The 25,845-nt window shown below is 42.0% G+C and overlaps 1 protein-coding gene across 1 annotated transcript in view; it reads right to left on the reverse strand.

Moving 5' to 3' along the window:
• Positions 1-1,280: 1,280 nt before the first annotated feature.
• The window catches only part of itfg1 (integrin alpha FG-GAP repeat containing 1), a 166,172-nt gene continuing 141,607 nt past the window's right edge, over positions 1,281-25,845 (reverse strand). The window contains exons 15-18 of the mRNA XM_039795224.1: positions 11,388-11,512; positions 7,720-7,802; positions 6,846-6,963; positions 1,281-2,434 (exon numbers count right to left, since the gene is read on the reverse strand). Of these exons, the coding sequence (XP_039651158.1) occupies positions 2,375-2,434; positions 6,846-6,963; positions 7,720-7,802; positions 11,388-11,512 (386 nt within the window). The 3' untranslated portion in view covers positions 1,281-2,374. The remainder of the gene's footprint in view (positions 2,435-6,845; positions 6,964-7,719; positions 7,803-11,387; positions 11,513-25,845) is intronic.

The following is a 25,845-nucleotide window of genomic DNA, read 5'->3' on the forward strand; positions in this document are numbered from 1 at the left end:
CAAATCAAGAGATGTGCATAATGCATGAAGAGAAAAGCTGAATAGTTCTTCATTAAAAAAACTACTTCATGGGCTAAACACATATTTAACCCAGTTTTGTAATGAAGGCCTTAGATTACTATATTGTTCTTGATTTTCTGTCCAATGGCCAAAAGTTCTCCAACGGAAAGTTCCCAGATGGATATGCCGAGCAAATGCGATGCAATCCATCTGTCGGAGTCAGGTTACTTCAACCGAGCTTCTGCGCGAGAAAGTCACCTGACGCCTTTAAGTTTCAAATTAGCATGAAGTAGGTTTTGTTTTTTTCCATAACTTCTTAAAAAATTATCATAAGAAGCTGACTAACTGGCACCCTGTAATATGAACCAGCATATATCCTCTAAACCAAAGGTGTTGAACTCTAATGTAATGAATAATGTAATTAATGTACAGTACGTGGACACTGCTTTCATCACAAATAAACAATCTCACTACAACAGTGTGGTTTTAAAGTTTTAGTTACAGCTGGAGTTTAATGACAAAACTCTTCTGTGCACCTCAACTCTTGTTTACCAATTGGTTTTATTACTATGCTTTTATTTTTTTAGGCTAAATCAACTTGTTTCCGGTTTTGTTCTGGCTCTCTCTGTACAGCTTAACACAACGTGTAGATGGCACCAGCTCCTCCTTGCTTTAGTCCATCTCTCTCTCCGGTCTCCCTCCCAAGCATGCGCGCGCGCACACACACACACACACACACACACACACACACACACACACACACACACACACACACACACACACACACACACACACACACACACACAGCTCTTGACTATCAATACTGTATCTAAGCCCCCCCCCCCATGCTTTGCATCACTTGTGATCTACTTAAAGGCCATGCAGCATGCAGGGAAGGCTTACTCTCTCTATGCATTATTTAGCAGGGTGGCTCCTGAAGTGGGGGGCCGGGCCCAGGGGGGGTGCTCAAAGCGGCCTCCAGGGGTTCTCTGGAAAATTAAAGGCAGTTTAATTTCACTGCTGCTTCAACTCACTACACATTTAGATAATGAGAGCATATAAAGACAATTATTTTCAGTGTAAACTTCCCTCTAGCTTACCAGCAACAAAATAAACAAAAGATGTTCCCAGAAATGAGTTTCAGTGGAAGCATTGTTATAAGTGGTAAATTATGGGTTTGTGACTTAATGTGTATCTAATTATTTCAAGAGCAGCTATAAGGAGAGTGCAACATGAAAAAGGCATGAAGTCTAATAATACACTAATTAAGCAACACCGAGTTGATTTAAGCAGGAGAAACCTTTATTCTCAACCTCAGTAAGTAAACACATTTAGTAGTCTGAACATTCATTTACAAATCAAATCCGCAAAACAAAATACATTACATACACCTGCAGTTAATCATTAGTTAAAAGTGCAAACCACTTGGAAAGGCATGAGCTCATTCTTGTGAAATAAATATCTGAACACACTAAAGCGCTTGGCCTGATTAACTTTAAAAAGACAACAAAAATGACAACTACAGCTGGAGTAAACTGTGCCTTATTCAGCAGTTCAAAATTTAAAAACTCAAAAGTCTTTTAGCCTGTGTGCTGAGCCTTGATGCAGTAGCATTAGAAATTTGCAGGATGCAACACAGAAAACCTTTTTTGGCACTCACACGATGCACTGTGATTAGATCAACTGAGAAAAGATGAATTCACATTCGGCCGACCCGAAGGCAATTCATCATTTTTGTTGAGATTGGTAGCAGAAAAATGTTTCTCAGAATCATGATGTTGCATGTGTCCGTTTTGTTCACTTTGCACCACTTGCACCATTTATTCCCCATATCTCAGTTAAATGAAAACAACAGAGGCAAAACAAGTAGACAAAGACAATGGACAGTAACATACACATGGATTTCAAGTAACATTACACATTTTAACACTCGGTACCAAAGGTGCTTCCCTTCCAGTGAATAAACAGCTTGCAATTTTGGACTAACTTGTTGGGTGTATCAACAGAAACCTGTATAATTTGGTCAAAATAATACTCTAATAACACCACTGATGATCATGCTGCCAGTCCCAAGAAATCCCTGCTTTAAAGTAATCAGTGATCTCCATTAGGATGTCTGTGTCTCCATGGCCTTGTTGCAGCTCCTGTACTTCTAACACAGGAATGAATAAATGAAATGGAACATCAATATTTCACATCTGTCTGAGGGACTGGAGAAAATATCAAAAAGAAACGTTTTGGGGCAAATGAGGATCCATTTATTGGCCCTTGAAATGAGACTGAGTGAAAATGTGTGTGTGAAGGGGAAAAGAGGGTGAGGCTTAGGCGGAGGAGGACAGGAGAGGGTGTTCTCCCATCATGCAACTTTCTTCCTTCACATGGCATCGAAATGGAAACGGTGGGCTTCCTGTCTCTTCTCGCGATCGTCCGCTTTCTGAAAAACACACACACACACACACACACACACACACACACACACACACATACACACACACAGAGAAACATACACAGTCAAGGATTTGTGGTCTAACTTCATGTGTCACACAATCAGTAATGTAACCCTTTAACATGTTCTGTACTGATGAATACGTAGAAGATGTCATTAATGGCTCAGAAAAGACCCGACATCAAGTTATACTGCAGTACATTGGAAAGAGGTTTGATGGTCATCACACGTTTTTAGAGGCCGCCATTTGACAGTAGTTGAGCACACAAGAAAAAAAGAGATCCCATATCATCTGGACGGGTGACAGTGCAGTCAATAATGCATTTAGATCTGTTATGTGAGATCAGTGATGAACTGAGGATGGAAGAAAATGGGCATCAATTTTAAAGGATCTGAATGGAACAATCCTCTGTTTCCATTCCCTCAACACTGTCTAAATGTTGCAGTAGAGCAGCTCATGTTTTTGTACAGAACGACACAACCCAGTCTCAGTACATGAGAAAAGACTTCTTGAGAAGACTGTCCCCTTTTAAAGGACAGCCACTCCTTCCCTGATGTTGACTCATTTGCTGCACCCAAATGATGGGCAGCAACACATTTACTGCATTTTTTATCCCGTCAGTTTTGATTTGTAATAAAGCCTTCATCTATCTTCCAAGATACCAGCGCCTCGTATTGATTGATGCCGTGCTTCTTTCCCTTTCTTTTTTAGAGCAACGTATTTGGAAGGAGCAGATGGATTGATGTGATGTTCTTTCCTCTGGATAGCCGAGCCAATAGTCTGTGCTGCTGTTGAAGCCTGGTTTAATTGACTATCCAGGGGATACCACCAAATTGTCATCCTGAGGCCTGAGTCATCATTAAGCAGTGGAGCATTGATTTGTGTCCATCTGAAGGTTTTAATGACACAGTGATGCGTCTGAGAGCAGGTGGAAAGCTACTGTGAGGTATGCTGTAGTCTCACTGGGCTCTAATGTCAATATATTAATCATGTCCTGCATCAAGATGATGAATCTTAGGTGAGGAGATTGATTACATTCTTCTTCATAACATGTTTTTTCATCTACATCTTTTTTTTTTTAATAATTACTTTCCAAATTATATATATTCATATGGATATTTCTGTTTCATTTCCATTATCACCCCAGCTAATATCGCGTGGCACAGAAGTTCGCCGGAGTTGTGTAAAAGCCCTGTTAGCTTGTTAGGCAGGACAGCACGTCTTCGCGCTTCTGCCCTCAACCTGACTTCGTTATTAGAAGAGCAAATACCAGAGGCGGCAGCGCAAACACACAGAAATGCCAAATGTCAATCAGTGGGCTCGCCCTGACCTTAGTGGATGGCCCGCCGTAAAAGAGGTGGGAGAAGATGAGATATGAGGATGAGGATGTTAGCGACCGGGATTCAAAATTCACCCTCAATCGTAATTCCCTGGATGGTGCAGAAGGTTACACCACATTAGCCTGTCGGTCAAGATGTGCATCTTTTAGTTAGCAAGGCCAGCCGAGTTTTTCAAAAGAAATCAAAATGTGCTGAGTTTTCAAAAGCTGTGCGTCTGAACACAGTGCTGCCGTGCAGGGACACTGGAGGTGTGTGTGTCCAGCCCAGATAAAGAGACAAAAGTGCTGCAGCGCAGCTTTAGACCAACACTGTTCGACTGCTTAAACTAGAAATGGAAATGTTCTGATTCATGGTTAGAAATCGGCATTCCATTACATGCAAAACTACAAACGCTATTAATATTATTATGATATAGTGCTCATGTGGTAAAATATTCATAGGTACAACATCACATTTGGAGAAGATCACAGAAAACAGCAGGAATGATTTAACAAATTCATCACAGTTTTTTTTTATAGCCATAAAAGTGATTAAGCCCGGCTCAGAAAAAAAGAGAGAAGCACGCCAGATCCCTCTACCCCCACCCCCCAGGAGGCATGGATGAGGATTTCTCAATTAAGTTCATAAAGCTGTGTTTTACAAGTTCTTAAATATTTCCAAATCCCTTATGTATGTGCATACATAAAGTGTGTTATTGCTGGTTCTCTTTTCATCTTAGCATTTATTTAGCATTTATGTCTTTATGACACTTCCAATGAGTAATCATTTATAATTTATACTTTATATTGTGGGGAAAGTACAATTTACACTATGTTTTTTGATAGAAATCACTACACACAGGCATTACACACAGGCATGACACACACACACACACACACACACACACACACACACACACACACACACACACACACACACACACACACACACACACTCAGGACCTATTCATGCACAAATGAAGAGATGTCAGAGTGAGTGGGCTGCCAGTCATCTGAGTGGTTAGGGGGGGGGATTCAGTGCCTTGCTCAAGAGCATCTTCGTAGTGCCCAGGAGGTGAACTGGCATCTCTCCAGCTACCAGTCCACACTCTGTACTTTGGTCCACATAGGGACTTGAACCAGCGACCCTGTAGATCCCATCCCAACTCCCTACAGACTGAGCTACTGAGAGCCTAAATTCAAACAACAGCACAATGTAAAATGGTTTGATAGAATGCCACACTTATACACAGGCACATTTGGGTAAAGACCTCCCCATGTACTGTGTATATACTATATACATTTGTTTTTATATACTTTATACTCTTTATATATACTTCAAACAAAAGTGTTTAAGGGTTTTGACCTTTTTCTCTTTCAGGTTGATTTCAGGTGATGTGTACAGAGTTACGGGAGAGGGAGGAGATTTTTCAGTAAGTAAAATAATCATTCATTTTTCTGCACAGACAACGAGAGGAGACTCACAGCTGGCAAACTTCCATGACTTGGATGGGCATGAGTCTCTCCTGGCTGAATGGCTCACAAGAGCTGAGGAACTGGGTTAGAACATTCCCATTCTTCAAAATCCAAAAGCAAACTATGAATTCCCATTTTAGTGTGAAACATCTGCACAAAACATAACATTGTGTTGTGTGCACTGCTAACAGGAACAGAAGCTAGAGATTATGTTTGGTAGAAACCTGATAATACATTCAGCAGTTTAAAGTCAGTGTTAAATGGATATCCAGCAACGGTTTCTTGTTTCTTGTTTCTGATTTGCAACAACAAAGCTTTCTGAATGTTCTCTAGTCTCTCTCCACTAAAAGAAACTGGATAATCACTATGACAAAAACACTCCCGGAACCAGCGGCTCCTCCCGCTTTGCAACTATACTGGGGAACTAGTGAACAAGGCAGACATTGTTTGATTACTCCGACTGGTCAGCGTCAGCACATTACAGGGATCAAAGCCAAACACATTGGTTCTTTGTGGCTTCAAACCCATCATTCTGCCTGTATGAACATGCCAGATTTGATTTCATGTGAAGAACTTTTTTCAACTTAGCATTTTCCTCTTTTTTTTCCTCTCACTCTGTTGTTTCTCAGCCCTAACATGCCCTCAAGCCCCCCTCCTTCCCCCACACAAACATATGTCCTCCTATCCACCTGAGCCGGCTAGGTGTGTGTAGACACTTGGTTCAGGCACCAGCTGTGTTTCTTTTATAAATGCAGTGTTAGTTCAGATAAAGCCGATGCTCGCGCCCACGGATCCAAAAAGGAGGGCAATTAGAGTGCGTCTGTGTGTGTGTGTGTGTGTAACCCTGCACACATGCCACCCTGAGTGTAGACACACATGCATGCATGCACGCACACGCACGCACACATGCACACATCAAACGCACACACTCCCGCGGCAGATGGCTTGGAGAAGATGCCAGCAACTTACTGCAGAGCTCAGCCCAGCAGACAGCATTACCACAGTGTGTAGAGGAAAAAGGAAGCAATCCTAAGAAACGCCCCCAAAAAGTACATTTGGAAGAAACATTGTTAAATACTGTTTGTGTCTGTGTGTCCCCAACCTTGCTATGTCTGGGTATATGTGGCCATACTGTCTATGTGTGTGTGTGACTGAAACAACAACCGGACCAGGAGGAAGCACAAAACACATGCGGAAAACCATGCATTGACTCCCTGGAGGGTGTATTTATGGCAATAATGAACAGCAGATCTGCCATGCTGAAAGGACAGAAGCAGGCAATTACAGCTGAACGTCCTTCCAGGTTGTGGCCCAGGGAGAGAGAGAGAGAGAGATAGAGGAAGGGAAAAAGAAAGAAAGTGTGTCTGTGTGTCTCAGTGGGAAGCTAGAGGACTACAGGACAGGGACAGTGAGACCCATCTGCTGCTGGTTGTGACCAATCTGCTCTCTCTTTCTCTCTCACACACACGGACACACACACACACACACACACACACACACACACACACACACAGACAGACAGACAGACAGACACACACACTAAAGCAGTAAATCACCAGGAAGAGGCCAACATTTAGTACACCATTGTGTGTGTGTGTTCTGACCTTCTCTTGCCAGTGGAGGATGCCAATGATGACGAGGATGAAGACGCACACTCCGATCAATGCGATGGCCGTCAGCAACACACTGTTGCTAGGAGTCAGGTACAACTTAGCGCTCCAACTTGAGAGAAAGTGAAATAAAAAGAAGACTTGCCATATGCTGTTTTTTATGTTTCATCTGAGAGAAAAACAATGTAATTACCACATGGCACACATTAGCTGAAAATGTGTTCTCGTTAAGTTTAAATAAATAAATCTCTCTTTCCCTTTCTTCTGGCAGCTGAACTGAATGAAGCACTGCTCTCTTTCTGGTTTCTAAGAACATGTATATGTTTCCAGCAATCCAACCACTTTGATATATTACATTCATCATCTCCCAATCTGTTAGTTTAGACTGCATGTGAGAAGAATACCAAGGCACCTGGTTTTTCTAGCTAGATCTCATTTTACACTTGGTGTGTGTCTGTGCACAAGTGTTATGTGGCTATATGGAGGAGGGTGAGTGTGTGTGTGTGTGTGTGTGTAGCCATCTGGAGCTCCTCCTGGGGTTTGAGCTACATGTGATCAATGTCATGATAACATGAGAACACATGCTGCGAGGTGTGTGTGTGTGTGTGTGTCTGTGTATGAAGAGATTGTTTTGTGAAGACGCACCACAGGAACACTATCTGTATCGAGTTGAGGTAACATTAACTTGAATATGTCGTGAAGAGGAATCAAGATGACGCGCTTAAAGAGTTGAACGGTATCCTTAGCAACAAGCATCAACAGGGTTCCTAGCGAATTACACTGCTGTGAACGAGGAAATCAGGCACTGATAGTGTGACCTATCTGTACACTACACACTCTATATCTACGAGCGTAAGAGTTTGTGTACCTGCGGGGCTTATTGTGTGGGAAGGGGATGACGATGAGCTGAGAGTTGGGAATGATGGCCGTCCACTCCTTCTTCCTTATTTCCTAAAAAGATACAGAAAACACATGAACTGGTTATGCAGATCCATGGTAATACATTATGGTAACAATATACGCCTACACATGCAGATTTCCACACACTCAGAATATGTATGTTAAGTCCTCAGGGGCAGATGTAATAGGGTCCCATGGTTTTCCTTAGCTACGGTGGAGTGTCTATTTTAAGATGTGCGTTTAAGCCACAGACAACCTGCTACTTGAAATAAATGTCACTGACTGTGGGAAGCAACACAGTTTTCCTAGCCGCTGTGCATCTGGGTGTGTACAGTATACCGTATTTGCATGTATGAATATGTATTTCTGTGGCTGTGTGTGTGTGAGAGTTCAGCCATCTGCAGAACAAGTCGTAATCTCAGTCTCCGTCTCGATGAAATATACATCATCTTTTCTCATCCTGTAACTTAAATACAAAATATGGAGCTCAACATATGTTGCCTGATTAGACCTCTTCTCTAGACCGTGTGGGCGTACACTGGGCTTGACTGACAGCTCCCTTAGTCTCCTGCTAGTTATGTTGTAGCTGGGTGTCCTTTAAAAGTTGTGAGAGGATTTGGGCACTTGGGTGTTTAACTGGACAGAAGAGTTAACCATCAGAACTCAAGTTGTACGGAAAATAAAAACATTTGCCTGCAGCACTGTGTTTGACAGCGGTTTGACTTTGCCTACGTTCAAGTTTCCTTTTTAGCAGCATTTGCCTCCTTAAGGCTCAACACCCAATGATGACATCTGACATCAGACAGACACAGGACTGTATTTAACCTCTGCATACAACAGTGCTTTGATTTCTGAAAAAAGCCCAGCATCACTTTCTGTTGGCTTTCTTTTTCACCTTCTTCTGAGTAAAATGTTGCCCCTGCTCATGCTCGTTAGGGGCTAAGAGTTTAGCGATATAAACAGGGTAGAGGGCATCATATTGATGATTTTAAAAGCTGTAATCATGCTTGTAGGAATGTCCAGTTCTGCATTTGGCAGAATCAGGAAGTGGCGCTGCTCTTTAATTGTGGCTCTCCGTTCTTCATCAGTTGAGAGGAATCACATCTCGCAGCTGTTCTGAACAAGCGTGCAACGACGGCATCGCTTTTTACATAACGAGCAGATTCCCGCCGCCAGCCGCTGTCGCTTAGCTCTTGGAAAGCGCTTCCGTCGGTGCGGCAACTGGCGGGGGAGCAGATCTAGAGACGAGTCAGCCTCCACTACTGCTGCCTGGGAGCAGATCCGATCTGGCTGTTTGGAAGAGAAAAGTGTTCCCAAGTCTTCAGAGAGAAAGAGAGACGCTCTGGTTCAAAGCCAGGGAAACTGGCACACTATGCGAGAGTGAGGGAGACAGACACAGAGATGGAGGGTGAGGAGAGAGAGAGAGAGAGAGAGAGAGAGAGAGAGAGAGAGAGAGAGAGAGAGAGAGTGACAAGTAGGGGACTGATTAGTGAAGTAAACCACTTTGAGCAGCAAAGGGAATCCCCTGGGCGGAAGATAAGTGAACAGGAGGAGAGAGACTCACAGAGAAAGAAAGGGAGGGGGTGAATAAAAGAGAGCAATGATTGGACGGAAGATGGAAGATATCCAAGTAGATTTTACAAAACCTCTCCTTCTGTGAAACAGCAGGCAGAAACTTTCATTGTGGAGGAGAACATTGTAAAAGGCACAGCAGGGGAGAAAGCGAGAGAATGGAAGCAGGACAGATATAAAGACTGAGAGAGAAAGAAAACAAGAATAAGAGATACAGTAGATAAAGAGAGTCTACAAACAGAAAGATCCAGACCTGCCGGCTGAGCAGGGCGGTGTAGCGGTCAGGATTTCTCCTCTTTGCTTAAGAGCTTTCCAAAGCTCCACCTCGTCATTACAGGTAGATCTGATGGAGTTACTCCACTCCCTAGTCCCTCTGGGTAAAAAAAAAATCTACTCGCCGTATGGGCCCCGTCTTTAGGCATTCATTTTCATTTGTAGAATTTCACTTTGTAGAAGGAATGGGCAAGGAGGAGGAAAAAAAAAGATTTCTTTGCATAGGAAGAGAAGCGTGTGAGATGCACTACAGCTTGAGCCACAGACCAACACATCTACAATTCTAATCAGCTGCTTGGCGAAGATGTTGGTACCACGCGGGAGGGGGGAAAGGGGCCTGGTATTCAGTGTGACAAGCGCTACATGAGAGAGAGAGGGAGAACAGAGAGAGATGATGAATGTGGAGATGGTGAGAGAACGGAACTGAAGAGCGCTGACATCTGAAGAAGTGTGTTGTAGAAATGTGTCCGACGAAGAGATTAAAACATGAACCTAATCAATTATTGACTTTATTAATATAATGTTGGCTTGTAGTATGACAGGAGGCACACACATCCAGTCATTCATATAGTAGATCCTCTACACTCAGGCTTGTTCTACATGTGTGTGTGTGTGTGTGAATCTCAAAGTAAAGACGGGGGGGTGTTGATATTTCTATTCAAGCGGGGAGGTCGCTGCACCTTTAGCAATCCCCTGGGTGATGTCATCACTTATCTGATACATTATAAGCGGGATGTGGAATCTATCTGCCATAAAGAAACTGTCTATCCAACCTCTCTTCTTCTCTTTAATCACTAGACGAGGCAAAGGAAATAGCTTTTTCTCGCTGCCGCGTCTCACCTCTAGTGCCTCAGTATGTCATCATATTTATTTTGCCAAAATTTGACTATTTCTAATGATGAAGGCTGCAAAATATGCCTCTTAAAAACGTATCCTCATTGAGCAGGATATATTTTTTGTGTAAAGCGTAACACAGACTTATCAATCATCTCACAAATATGTAAAAAGGAAAACAAAAACATTTTGTGGACTACAGGTTTCTCCCATACTCCTGTATTTCCCTCATTTGCAAACATTATGAAGACATAACCATTTGACAATTTCTATAAACACCACTTATCACATGTTTTGTTCATCACCAGCATCAACTGGTGCTTGAATAAGAAAATAAACAACCTCAACCAAGAATTAAACGTTTTTGCAAGATGAGGAAAACAATGCTGTTTCTGTTCAGCGTTTCTTATTTGATAAGAACATACATAAAGGGAAATCCCTTTTCTGAATCTTCACAAAATACCCTTCAAACAAGTCTCATAATGCTCAGACCAAATGCCCATTGTGAAATAACTATTTTGCTCTCTGCTTTTAAACTCACTTTAACAGTGCTTGAATATGGCTTACCATCAATTACATTTGATTTGAAAGATTTTCTAGTTTGTAACATCGTGATCCCAAGGCGAGTTCTGCTTGTCTCTCACACCCTTTTTTTCTTAGACTTATCACATTGACATTAAATGTCTCAGCCATGCATGCCATACACTTTTATATCCAGAAATGACTTGATTGGGCGCGTAAGTGGTATTATAAGTGTTCTAGTATACATTTTTATGAATTTGACGCAATTTGCGCCCTGGGGGTTGAAGGTTTGTTCAGCACACCTATTTCCTTCTCTCTAAAAATAAATAAATGCATCTCCCTCAAAGCATCTGTGAGACCATAGAGACCATAGGGCTGCTCCTACAGGAGTGCTGTCAAGTGTCTAGGTAACATAAGCCTCTCATATTTCCTCACCGTCTCTCCAGGCTGCCGGGGGATGCCGACGAAAAGGTGGTCCAAGAAGTTGGCGCTGCGTCCGAGGCCCAGCACAGTGTAGGGCAGCTGGAGGGAGAAGTGAGCCGACTGGCTCAACTGACCGGCTGCAGGAAGGGAGGGAGAGAAAAGACCATTTTTAATGTCATAAAAGCCTTATCTCAAAAAAGTATTGTGACCCAGTGTTTTGTTTTTAAGACACATTGTGTCCATATTACTGTACGACAATTATTGCCCCCAGAGGATGAATTTCTTCTGGTGTTACCACGAGGTTGACATTTTAGTGTAACATCACAAAAACTACCAAATGGATTGCAATGACATTTTATACAGACATCTGTGGTGCCCAGAGAATGAACCCTAATGAGCAGGGTGATCCTCTAACTTCTCCTCCAAATCCACCAGCAGGTTTAAAGTTTTTCCCCAATCCATTAAAATATCTCTACGTCGACGATATAGATTGGCAAAGAATTTGGTACAGACATGTATAGTTCTCACAATGTATCCCCTGACTTTTCCTCTAGCATAACCATGAGATTCACACTTAACATAACATGCTTTATTAAGATGGTGAACATAGGAAACAGACCTGCAGCACATCAGAATGTTAGCACTGTCATTGTGAGCATGTTATTTTTTATTTTTATTTTATTTAACCAGGAAGAAACTCGTTGAGATTGAAAATCTCTTTTTCAAGAGTGTCCTGGCCAAGGCAGGCAGCAGTACAACCACACATACATGCCAATACAAAATACACAAAAACACTAAGAACATAAAACAACTGACACAGCAAATCCCTCAGAGTCAACCAGAATACTAAACACATCAGGTAAAACATCTACAGCCAGATGTCATTCCCTCCAAGTCAAACAACATGTTAGCATGCAGCACAAAAACGGTTCCATAATTATCTGCAATTTATACTCCCCTCAGGTGGGACATAATGGGCATTATTTATTTTAACCCCAAGCCCTGCTTGGGTCATTCTCTCGAAATCGGCCAGGCATATTTGCATAATATGTAGATGTTTTTTTTTTATTAATCTTTGTACATACTTAAAGGTGCTCCGAGTGATGTGATGCATTTTTTAGGCTACAACATTTTTCATCACATACAGCAAACATCTCACTATCTGCTAGCTGCCTGTCCCCTGAACACACTGTAAAAAAACGCGGTCTCTGTAGACAGCCCAGGCTCCACAAACGGCAACAAAAACAAACCGTGCCAACCTGCACCACCAAACATAACAAACAGTGTTCCAGCCAATAACCGACAAGAAGGAGTTGGTTGAGATGAGTTAATGTTTGGTGGTGCTTTGCAGTGCTTGTTGAGCCAGTCAGACTAGTGCTGAATGTTTATCCACAGTGTGTTCAGGGGACAGGCAGCTAGCAGATAGTGAGGAGATGTTTTTACAGTGTGTTCAGGGGACAGGCAGCTAGCAGATAGAGGGAGATGTTTTTACGGTGTGTTCAGGGGAAAGGCAGCTAGCAGATAGAGGAGATGTTTTTTACAGTGTGTTCAGGGGACAGGCAGCTAGCAGATAGAGGAGATGTTTTTACAGTGTGTTCAGGGGACAGACAGCTAGCAGATAGTGAGGAGATGTTTTTTAAGTGTGTTCAGGGGACAGGCAGCTAGCAGATAGTGAGGAGATGTTTTTACAGTGTGTTCAGGGGACAGACAGCTAGCAGATAGTGAGGAGATGTTTTTACAGTGTGTTCAGGGGACAGGCAGCTAGCAGATAGAGGAGCTGTTTTTACAGTGTGTTCAGGGGACAGGCAGCTAGCAGATAGAGGAGATGTTTTTTACAGTGTGTTCAGGGGACAGGCAGCTAGCAGATAGTGAGGAGATGTTTTTACAGTGTGTTCAGGGGACAGGCAGCTAGCAGATAGTGAGGAGATGTTTTTTACAGTGTGTTCAGGGGACAGACAGCTAGCAGATAGTGAGGAGATGTTTTTACAGTGTGTTCAGGGGACAGGCAGCTAGCAGATAGTGAGGAGATGTTTTTTACAGTGTGTTCAGGGGACAGGCAGCTAGCAGATAGTGAGGAGATGTTTTTTACAGTGTGTTCAGGGGACAGACAGCTAGCAGATAGTGAGGAGATGTTTTTTACAGTGTGTTCAGGGGACAGGCAGCTAGCAGATAGTGAGGAGATGTTTGCTGTATGTGATGAAAAATGTTGTAGCCTAAAAAACACATCACATCACCTTTAGAAAAACTAATAATGCACATTGTAGCATTTGTATTTGTGTTTTTCTGTCCCTTTAAAACAATCTGTGAAAAACCGTTCTGTGAATAAAGCTCTGCACATTTTCATTCATGCTCAATACAACTGACTGAATTGCCAGCGGTGTATGTTAACATACTGTAAACCCCATTTGCTTGGGTGATCTACAATGGCCCTGCTTTTCCCAAAGGAATCACTAAAGTTCTACGGAATATAATCAGCTCTAACCTAACCTATCCTGACTATGATTTTCAGCAGGAAGACTAAACTGTACAAGTAACGGTAATGTGCAGTGTGAGACTGTTCTGACTTGAAGAAGCTTTATAAAAGATACAAATGAGAGTGAGACACCTGAGGCCAGCCCAACACCTCTCCCTGTCTCCACACACAACCTCCCTCCTCTTCCTCCATCCTGTAATCTCTCCCTCCTTGCTTACTATTCTCATCCAACCATTAGTCTCTTGTTTCTCCTCTCTGCTCATCATTCTCTCCCCTCCCCTAATACATCAGTCCGACTTGGCCTTACTCATTTCGCTTCCCTCCTGCTCGTCTCCCCTCTCTCTACCCTTCAGCTGCTGTATCTCGCCCACACCACCCAACTCTGCCAAGTGCAGCCGACATAAATCAACCTCTACGTGGTAAACAAAGACAGGGAAGGAGAGAGAGAGATGGGTGGAAGGAGAGAGAGAGAGAGAGAGAGCGCGACAGAGAGAGAGAGAGAGAGAAAGAGAGAGATAGAGAGAGAGAGAGCCTGGAGGCAGCCAGTGATCAGAACTAATGTGGATGGACTGCTTATTGCAGGCCGAGAGGAGCACAACAGCTTTGCTTCTCTCTTTACTTTTTTAATCTATGCCTAACCTCAGTTCAGTTAAAAAAACAAAAAACAAAGATTTGTTCAGTTCATTTTTGGCTACCCCAGATAAACCTGGGTCACATCAGTCCAGCTCACAGCTCAAAGCTGACATATTAACTTGGGAACATGGTCAAAATTCTTCAGCGTAATTTAAGGTACAGATAGTAGTGGCTATTGTATAAATGTGCTGTATGTTAGTGCAATAAAAGCTTGTCCATAATGCGGTTATGTACATGCTCTGGCTCCAGCTGGTCTGAATGCTGAACAGACCCATCGACGTTTGACACCTTCTATACGAGAAAGCTTTTCATCAGTCATCTCTCTTTATTTCTCTAAATTCCTCTATCGCTCTATGTATTCTATCTTTCCAGTTTTATAGTGCTGGGGTTGCTGAAGTGTTGTGAAAAGGGCAGCATCATTGCCTTAATCGCACACCGCAGATAATGAAGGGGGGGGGAGACAGACAGAAATATTTTCTGTTTCCAGGAAGAGCTGAGCAGTTTCATGGACATTGACTTGTTCAGGGCAGTACAGACATTTGGAGACATGGAGTGTCTGACATTTACTGAGGTGTGTGTGTGAGAGTGAGCATGTGTGGAAACTGCTGTATGGGATTTTATACATGATTTTTAATGATAATCTAGTAAATTCACTAACTAAAACAGAAGATGACCGTAAGGAGAGATATCATATCAGACCGTTAATGTTGCTTTTTTAGCCACGCTAGCATTGTGGCTCTAGGGATGGAGAAGTCTTTCAGTCGGTCCACCACTTTGGTCCAGATTGAAATATCTCAACAACTAATGGATGGATTGCCACATAATGTACTTTTCCTCTAGCGCTAACATTTACATTTTTAGTTTTTAGGTAAATATCTTTTTTTGGGGGGGGTGAGGGGGGCATTTTAGGCCTTTATTCCTATAGGACAGCTTAGACATGAAAGGGGAGAGAGAGGGGGGAATGACATGCAGCAAAGGCCGCAGGTCAGAGTCGAACCCGCGGCTGCTGCATTGAGGAGTAAACCTCTATATATGGGCGCCCGCTCTACCAGGTGACCTACCCAGGCGCCCAGTTTTTAGGTAAATATCTTAAAGACCTCATATTATGCTCATTTTCAGGTTCATCATTGTATTAAGAGGTCATATCAGAATAGGTTTACATGGTTTAATTTTCAGAAAACATCATATTTTTGTTGTACTGTTCCATCTTTGTTGGGAGTCGCACATGTGCAGTAGCTAGGTAAAGACTACTAGCCAGTCAGAAGCAGAGTATGAGGGCGTGCCCTGACAGTAGCTAGGTAAGGACTACTAGCCAGTCAGAAGCAGAGTATGAGGGCGTGCCACGCTAGCAGCTAGGCGAGCATTATACCGTGTGTTCCAAAGTGACCACGTCTGTCTCTGAAGTAAAGGCTGGACTACAGTAGAGCTGTTTGGAGCAGTTGGTGAACAGGGTTTTCTGTTGGAGATGGTAAGTCCCTTGGGGGGGACTTTGGGCTTTTTCACTTTGTAAACCTATAACATGCACAAAAAAGATATATAACACAATAAAGGTAAGGGAAAAAGCCAAAAAATAATAATATGAGCACTTTAACAACTACTGGATGGATGAAATTTGGTACAGACATTCATGGTGCCCAGAGGATGAATACTAACCACTCTGGTCATTCCGTGACTTTCCATCAGCAGGTCAAAGTTTCCACCTATCCAGTGAAATATCTCTAACACATGTTACACGTGATCTAATACATGTTACTTTATGACCAAAGACATTATGTCTTTAGTCATAAATAACATTCCTATCAGTGTCTGTTGTACTTTGTGTTTTGTACTAATAAGCAGATGTTAGCATGCTAAACTAACAACCTGGTAAACATTATAACTGGTAAATATAAGCATGTTAGCATGTATCTCAAAGCACTGTGCAATACAGTCTCACAGAGTTGCTAGCATTGCTGTAGATTCTTTTTTGGGCTTTTATTACCTTTTATTATAGAGCAGCTGGAGAATGAAAGGAAAGGGGGAGAGAGATGGGATGACCCGCAGCAAAAGACTGTGGGTCAGATTTGAACCTGGGCCGCTGCCAAGGACTCAGCCCTACACGTGTCGCACACTCTGCCGGGTGTGAGGTTGCCCCGTGGCTGTAGATTCTTAAGTCTTGTTCCAAGGTGACTTGCAGCACGATAAAGAAAAGAAAATGTACAAGTGTGTGTATTCTGATATGCTGTACGGAAACACACACACCCCACTGCTGTGAATCTGCGGGAGATGACAACAGTCATATCTTGGCCAGCGGCACGCACAGCCTGACAGAATAATTTCCTTACTGAGGAGCAAACACACACAGGGAGCTGTCATACCTCCACCTAACTGAACCTCGGAGAAAACTTTACCAAACTGAGGAGGTCAAAACATGTTATGGTGCTCCATTCAAGTCCAACTTGAAAAAAAGGCCTGCTTTACTTAGAAACTTTACAACTTTAGACATTACATAGAAAGCTCCTACATAAGCCTAATTCATCATCAATCACAAAGCACACAATTATATGAGGTAAATAATAAATTAGGTAAATAATGTATGCAAAAGCATGAAAAAGAGCCAAAAGAAGCCTACCTAATGTAGCCTGTCTACCTGCTATACAACTGACCTGAGACCCTCAGTACATGCAAAGAAACCATGAAGGAATGCAATAGGCACTGGGGTCAAAAATAAATAAATAGACAGTAAGATGGAGAGTGACCCCAAAACAAAAAGACATGTTAAGACAAGAAGGAACATGATGCAGCGAGAAACTGGACTTGAAACTGGCTTATGTCCAGAGAAATAAGGCCAGCAAAAAACAAGCATTTCTTGGTGTATAGCTTTGCATTCAAACTAAAATGAAACAACCAAGACTCACTTGGCAGAGAATAAAGTGTGATGTGGAGATGTGAGGGAAACACAGCTACTGGATTTGACCAACTAAACTTAACAACCACCAGAAGCCAGATGAAGCTTTCAGTTTCGCTGCTTATGCTGAGCAACTCTGCAGCAGCACCTGTCACCTATGAATACTACTAATCCCCTTCACTTACTCCTGATTTTATTATGAACCATGAAGTGGCCTTTATGGTAATACAATTTCTTGTTGTTGATATCCACCAATCAAATGCCAGACAGACTAACAGTTCACTGACACAGAGGAAAGAGCATGAGTGTTACTTTGAGATGGATCCAGCAGGGGAAGCCGTTTAAATCCGCCCACTGCCACTCAGTGCTTCCCACTGAACCCCGTCCATCGGGCTGGACAGAACGGGATTTTTGAGGGGATTGGACCTTTAAGCCAGTTTTGGTTTGATGTTTTTTGACAGACTGCTACTCCCTGTCAGTAGGCAAGAGGTGGATGGCTTGCACTCTGCCACTCAGCAGGGTAGAGTGGGTCTGAGTGTATGTGTGTGTGTCTGATGGAGGATCAAGGAGGGTTACATTGCAGGCAGGGAGCCTGGCTTAGCGTCTGCTGAGTGCTGTGTGTGTGTGTGTGTGTGTGTGTGTGTGTGTGTGTGTGTGTGTGTGTGTGTGTGTGAGAGAGAAGACTGGCTAGGAAATGTGGCCTCGGCTGGAGCAAAGCCATTTCAGAACATGGGGAGGCTGGCAAAGGGTATTATGCAGAGCAGTGTATCGGAGTGCCTGTGTTCTGTGTGTGTGTGTGTGTGTGTTGTCCTATCTCTCTATGGCAGAGACAGTGGAGTCTTTGGCAGGGAATTCCACCCTGTACACATGACTGACAGCCTACAATCCATCTCTTAGAAGACAAAGCGGATTCAAAGCAGCACAAGCAGCTGGCCTGGGTGTGAGTGTGTGCATTTCTCATTTTCACAGAGTTGTCAACACACACGCGCGCGCACGCGCACGCACACACACACACACACACACACACACACACACACACACACACACACACACACACACACACACACACACACGATATAAATCACATTCAACGAGTTAGTGTTCCAAAGCCCAGCCAACAATATGAACAAGGGGACACTCAGGACCACACACATACGTCTGAAAGTAAATACACAGATTTCTAAAGGTTATAGCCCAATCTGTGCTGAGAGAAAAGGGAAACCAGAAAACTAAAATACAGAGAAGAATGTAGAAGAAGCAGCTCTTCTCCATCTGAGTGCTTCATTTATATATCCAAATATTTTGGTGTTTATGTCCCTCAAAAATATTGCCCCAATCTGCAAAGTCTCCAGTGGACGGAACTTGATCATTCACTTACCCATTTTAAAACTTGGACGGGGAGAATATATATAACAGATGACATGAGTTTAAAAAGTGCACTAATAAGTAAACATTTAGGTAACTATTTAAATCTATAATACATTTAAATACTTTTAATAACTGTTTTAATGGCAGTAAAAACAAACTATACAGACCTTAGTTTATAACTGAAGAAAGCTGAAAAGGGTGAGGCAATTTTTCCATCTGATTAACAGTGTATCATGGAGTAAAAACATTTCTGCTGTTTGGTGTTCTAAAATACAATTATGACTGCAAAATGCTGGGTATAACTAGGTCCACCAAGTTCGATCTAAGACGTACTACATAGAATCAAGTTGTATAACTAACATCACTGCAGCACACAGAGATCTGCACACTGTTAGGCTCCAAATAAATAGTTTATTTCTCTTTTCAACATTTCAAACTACAAGACCTTCCTTAGGCTAACATTACTGCCTAAAATACTTTTGTAAAAACAATGAAGGACTCTTTAAAACATTATAAGGCCTATTTTTTAGACATAACAAGACAATAATAAAGACCAGATTTCTTAAGGGTCTACAGGTGGCCTCTGGATAGGTTTATAGGCCTGTACTCCATATTATCAATGTTTGTGATGTGTACTACTATGTGTACTACACATGTAGCTGTATAACACAACATTTTTTTCTTTTTTTACAAATTCTTCTTTTAGGAACACATTTCTAAAGATTACATTTTGTGACCACAACAAACTTGGTGGTAACAAAAGTTTTAGCAGTTGTGGTGCTGCAATTTGCAGTGAAGGAAATATTAAAGTAACAACATTTGTTGAGATTTGAATTGTGTTCATATTTGCAAAGCCACTTGTCAATGAGGAGAAGGTCTGTGTCATCATGGCCCTGTTGAAGTTCGCCTGATGTATTTTCACTCACACACTATTATTTATACTGCAAAGACTCTCACATTGTTGCTGACTCCTGTGTGCTAGTCACTGAGTACAGAACACATGCACATTAAATGATTTTAGATGCAGAGGTGGGTAGTAACGAGTTACATTTACTCCGTTACGTTTACTTGAGTACGTTTTTGAAAAAATTATACTTCTAGGAGTAGTTTTAAATCACTATACTTTTTACTTATACTTGAGTAGATTTGTGAAGAAGAAACTGTACTTTTCTCCGCTACATTGGGCTACAATGAGCTCATTACTTTTCTTTTTACCTCTTTGGTATTCTACGCGTCATTGTTTGTATTCACCCCGCGTACGCCTCATTTTAATGTTTTATTTTGAAAGAGAGAGAGAGAGAGAGAGAGAGAGAGAGAGAGACTTTCGCCAAAGGCTCTACCACGTACGTGACTGTTCACCAATCAAACGTAGTTGTGCAGTCTCGTCAGCTGGCAACAAAAAATAGGCGACGCTGATGCGTAAATCAACACTTATCAATATCACTTCCCCATCAGTCAGGACCAAGATCTGACCATAATTACACTTGTGCTTTCCATAAACTGCCATAATTAGCCTACTATTTCAGTTGCAATCCTGCCAGTGGAAGCGATCGTGAGAGCAAATAAAAAATATAAAAAACATAATTCAAACCACTGTGCGCATTGGCTCAAGAAGCAGAGAAATAGCCGATATGTAATTCCCTCCCATTCAAATCTATATATTTCATAAATATACCCATCAGGGAATGTTTACGGCGTTGTCGGTCTCTAAATGTTTTAACTTTTATGAGCGCACTCTTCCCCCGTCTCTCTCTCTCTCTCCCTCTCTCTCTCTCCCTCTCCCTCTCTCTCTCTCCCTCTCTCTCTCTCCCTCTCCGCACCGAGCTCCGCCTGATCTTCTATAAGAACGGTGATGCCGTTATCAATCGAGTAGGCCTATTGATTGGTCAGTAGGCGGTGCTTTTACACCGGTTGATCTCTGATCTCCAACATAACCTGCTCCCGACCAGGTTAGGCGTCCAGCATGAGTTACCATGGCGATTGAACCCGGTATCAAGTGATCCACCTTCGTGATAAAGAAAACCCTGGTGAACCTGAAGTTACCTCGTTAACCCCAAATCTTGCTTCGTAGTCCAGGCCTCTGGCCTCATAATGAAAGCATGTGTACCTTAGTAAAAGTGCCAAACAGCAGCTCCATTACCTTGTTCTAGTTCTGCCTGCAGAGCCTGGTAAAAAAAAGTAGGTTTGGAAATTTGTGTTACTTGTGCTTATTTATTTTTATGTATTATTATTTTATGTATTTTATTTTTTAAGTACTTGAATTTACCTGGATTATTTTAATGTAAGCTATTTTGTAATTAATTAATCTTTATTTATTTTATTGACTGGATGAACTATAATTTGCCTAAAGATGATTATTTAGTATTTTTGTCCGTCTGATTGAATGCTTATGTTAAAAAATAAATCAGACGTTACTCAACAGTTACTCAGTACTTGAGTAGTTTTTTCACCGAGTACTTTTTTACTCTTACTCAAGTAATTATTTGGATGGCTACTTTTTACTTTTACTTGAGTCATATTATTCTGAAGTAACAGTACTTTTACTTGAGTACAATTTTTGGCTACACTACCCACCTCTGTTTAGATGTAGCAGTGTGGAATCTGGATTTAGGATATTTTAATGCCATTTTCCTGCAGAGGTTTGTGGTTGTCCTTGGTTGGGGAAATACATTTTGATTGTCCTCTCATTATCTTTCCTAATTTTTCTCTCAGTGGAACGGCAAACAGTGAGGACAATGACTAGGATTTTGGGATCCAAACTCTCCCCCTGATATTGATGCTGAAAATATGTACTTCCTTGTGGGCATAATAATGTGAGAAACATTAGAGAGCGACAGACAGAGAGGACATGGATGCCTCAGAGGGAGCTACGACATGTTAATGTGTGTGTGTGTGTGTGTGTGTGTGTGTGTGTGTGTGTGTGTGTCCATCTGCCGAGGTCCTATGACACATATCCTCATGAAAAACCTCGTCATGTCTGGAGGTTTGACCACCTCTGGGCAGACATGCAGAGTGACAATGTGACATCTAGCATCAGTCTGAAACTAAGTCAACTGTGTGTATGGGCACCGAGGGAAATAGGGATTTTCAGACAACAACAAAAATTTGAATAAATGAGGAATGTAAACATAAAACATATGTAAAACACAACTATTCAAAGTAACATCATAAAGTACTGTGTGCAAATCCTAACATCACGATCCCACAAAGAAAGGAAAAAGGCTCATAAACATAATTGGCTTTTAGTGCAGGCACACAGGCACACACACACACACACACACACACACACTCTCACTCTCCAGGGCTTCAAAACTGAAAAAAATTTTAAAGAGAAATTCCTAGTGCCTGTCGCTATAGAAACCATTTGCTCCCCTGATGGCGATAAAAGGAGCAAATTGCAGAGATGGAGGGTGGAGCCATGAGGGATAGAATATGCACACGCACGCACACACACACACACACACACACACACACACACACACACACACACACACACACACACACACACACACACACACACACACACACACACAGTCCGCCTTGTCTGAAGAGACCCCTTCAGTGCCCATACAATGGTGTCAAGATCTGGACATTGATTTAAAATGTGTGTGTGTGTGTGTGTGTGTGTGATGATACACTGAAGGACCCGGAGGGCTTCATAGCTGTTATGTCCTCATCACCACCCAGCTTTGCACTGCCTTTCAAACTCTACAGTGCCGAAGCATGTTGACACCCGCGCCCAGAAGACGACCTAAATGACACTGTCTGTGGCTGTGTGAGTGTGTGTGTGTGTGTGTGTGTGTGTGTGTGTGCGGTGTGAGACAGCTGTCATCGCCTTAGTTTGACCTTACTGAAAAAGCAGGTTTCTACAAATTAAAGGGATACTTTGCCAAGTTTAAACTAGCTCTGTGTCATCTGAGTGTGGGCAGCGTGGGCAGATGAACGGCGTTTGCTTTCCCTCCGAGGCTCTAGCGCACGGAGCTCCCCGCGGAGCAGAGCAGCGGACGTCCGCCGGGATCTGCCGGATGATGTGAATTTTTTGGAAAAAAGTTTCATTAGAGAACATTTCGAGCATAATGAGCTGCTCATATAAGAGATGCTTTAGTCTTTGTGCATTTAGAAGAATATAAGCATTTATAATAAATACCTTTATTCTAAGAAACTTTGGAGACAAGACTCACCACTCAATGAAGCCAACAAGACTAACCAACAAAACCAAGTGACTTTTCAATGTGTCATTTGAAATGACACCTGTGTACTGCAAGACTGGCAGAAGGAATCCAAAGTTGACAGTATGCCAAAAATGATATTCTCTCAGCCAGTGTTGGGTGTATTTGAAAACATTTGCTTCTATGAGTACAGGTATACTCAAGATGTTAAACCTTCCATGATGTGGTGAAACGGTGGCTTCATGAAGTTAAGCTTATCATGAGAGATTTTTTAAACCCTCTAATTTTCTTCATTACAATGAAAAAAAAAACACTGCCTCTGCCTGCATCTGCCTTGCTGTTAAATATATCTGCACTGGTATACAAACAGTCAGCAAATAAGACGAAGAGGCTACAGCCAACCTAGCGTGAATACATGGTCTAACTGATGATGGTAGCATCTTTCAAAACTCGTCATCCACCAAACAAACTGAGGAAGGAATGCATCCTTGGACACACTTACTACTAGAAATACATTTGAACTAATAAGGTGCATAATACGTACATTAAGACACATACAAGCATTTCATTCATTCAACCCAAGGATGTTTGGAGACCGACAGACCAACAGCCAGGCAGACAGCAATGGTGACAAATGAAAAGTTAAACAGTGTCTTCACAATTTATGGTATCTATAAACTGGCTGCAGAGAATAGAGGTTACAGGAAAAAAGTTAGAGGAGGGCTGGATGAGGGATGCGGAGGAAGAAAAAAATGAGGGAAGAGGAACAGAGGAGGGAGGCAAAGGAGTGAAAAACAGGGAAGAGAAAAAGCATGCTAAGCCCGATCAATAGTAATTCTCCATGTCTCAGTGGAGGGTTAACTATCCACTCGTTTCCACACCCATATTTCCTTCTCCTCTCCCCTCCTCTGTGCAGATCTCTCCATGGGATCTTCTCCCTCATTTTAAGTCATCTCCTTTCCTCTCTGCAACTCTACGCAATGCTCTCACCTTGGTCCTCTGCACCCTCTCATTTTCTTGCCTTTCAGCCCTTTTTAATTCCTCTCATCCACCCTACTCTCCTATCCTACTCCCATATTGTGAATTCTCCCTGTGTGTTTTAAGCCTATCTTCCAACCACTGTGCAAAAAATGTTTTGAGAATAGGGCAACGCTCACTGTTGCGATCATGAGGTGTCTGAGAACAGGGCTATACTGTGGCCAAGGATCAGTATGATGTCAAGCGCAATAAGCTGGCTTTTACGACACTGCGTGAGGCATCAGCACGATGTAGCAAAAAACAAAATGAATGGCTTTGAGTGAATGTACAGGTCAACACACATCAGTACATGCCATTTGAATTTGCATCAAAGTTGTTTTGGATCTTCTAAATGTCTAAAAGGTTCAGAAGATATGATAAATGGTATGATAAATATGTTTGTGGATGAGTTGCTGCAGATGAACATGTTTTTTAAAGGTTAATCATGTACAATGTGTGTGCACTGTGTGTGTATGTGAGCGAGCCGTTGCCAATCCCCTGAACTCATTAGCCTAATTGGACAGTCTACAGAGAGCTCCACATTGATCTGGGCCTGTTATGATTCTCCTCCTTATGAGCATTCACTCTTTTCTGTTTCTGTCTCTCTCTCGCTCTTTCTGCCCTCCCTAATTCTGTCACTTCTCTCTCAAATGTCCTCCCTTTCTTCTTTTCTCCTCTGTTTCCCCTCTGTGCATAATAATCTTTAGCACCATAGACATGTCGTCCCGTCTGGACACAGCTGACTACCCCAGAGTTGTTACCATTCTTTCTTTATGTCTGCTAGTGTTTGTCAATTTGCAGCTTGGTGGCACTAACAGCCAAATATGGCGTGTTAAAAGAAGCTAATATAATGACACTGCACAACAAGGGACACATTTATAAGTGGCTTTGAATATTTTGAAAAGCTGTGAAATAAGTGTGCTCCACATATTCTCAGAAAAGCTGTGCAGACTGTTGATTCCTGTTGTGATACTAAGGCCATTAGCCAGTTGATAGCAGATCAGCAACAACGGTAGCAGCTGTGACAACAACTAGCAGTGTTATTATAGTTCAAAAGGGCAAACAGTCTAAGTTAGAACAGAAAAGCTGGATGTATTTTACCAACTTTCTTGGCAAGGAAGATGGCCATGCACAGAGGACAAGGCTACTAACGTTACATTAGGTAACACACAAATTTGTTTTTGTAAATCAACTTGTTAACAGCAATCAGCTGTGAAATCGGTGCCAAACAGATGTGTCTCCCGGGTCCCCTAGTTTTGGGTCCAACATTTCTCGGATCTGCATGGGTACGGGTCCCAGCTTTCAAATAATAGATGGGTTTGGTTCCAGGTAATAGATTTATTATATATATATATATATATATATATATATATATATATATATATATATATGTCTTCAGGTAGCATAAACGGCCTTACCAGTTTACAAAAATACACAAAATGAACTACATTTGCAGATGAATAGACCCAATGCAATTTGTAAGTCTAAACTACAAAACTGCATGCAACTAGGACTACAGTTGAAAACTAGCCGACTCTGGCGCATTTACAGAAATGTTGATTAATGTGCATTATCCTAATCAAAATAAATAAATCTTAAAGCATCACAGAACAGTGAAATATGTGGACAAATTGGAAATGCATATTATATAGTTTCTGGATAAGTTAAATCAAATCTTATATCTGAGGTGGTGATAACAAAACCAATAGCTTTTCTTGTCTTTTTGTTTGTTGACTATAATCTAAGACATGACTCTGTGTGAACTGGAACCCAGAGGGAAACATGGTGCAGTGTGTTCCAGTGCTCATCTCAGTGTCCATACTGAGAGAGAAAGAGTGGGGAATAAAAAAAGTTGTTAATGAATAACTTTGACTATTCATCTCCCCCATCCCACCTGTCTCTCTCTCTCTCTCCCTGTCTCTG

The sequence above is a fragment of the Perca fluviatilis genome, chromosome 3, assembly GCF_010015445.1.
Source record: "Perca fluviatilis chromosome 3, GENO_Pfluv_1.0, whole genome shotgun sequence".
Taxonomy (NCBI): domain Eukaryota; kingdom Metazoa; phylum Chordata; class Actinopteri; order Perciformes; family Percidae; genus Perca; species Perca fluviatilis.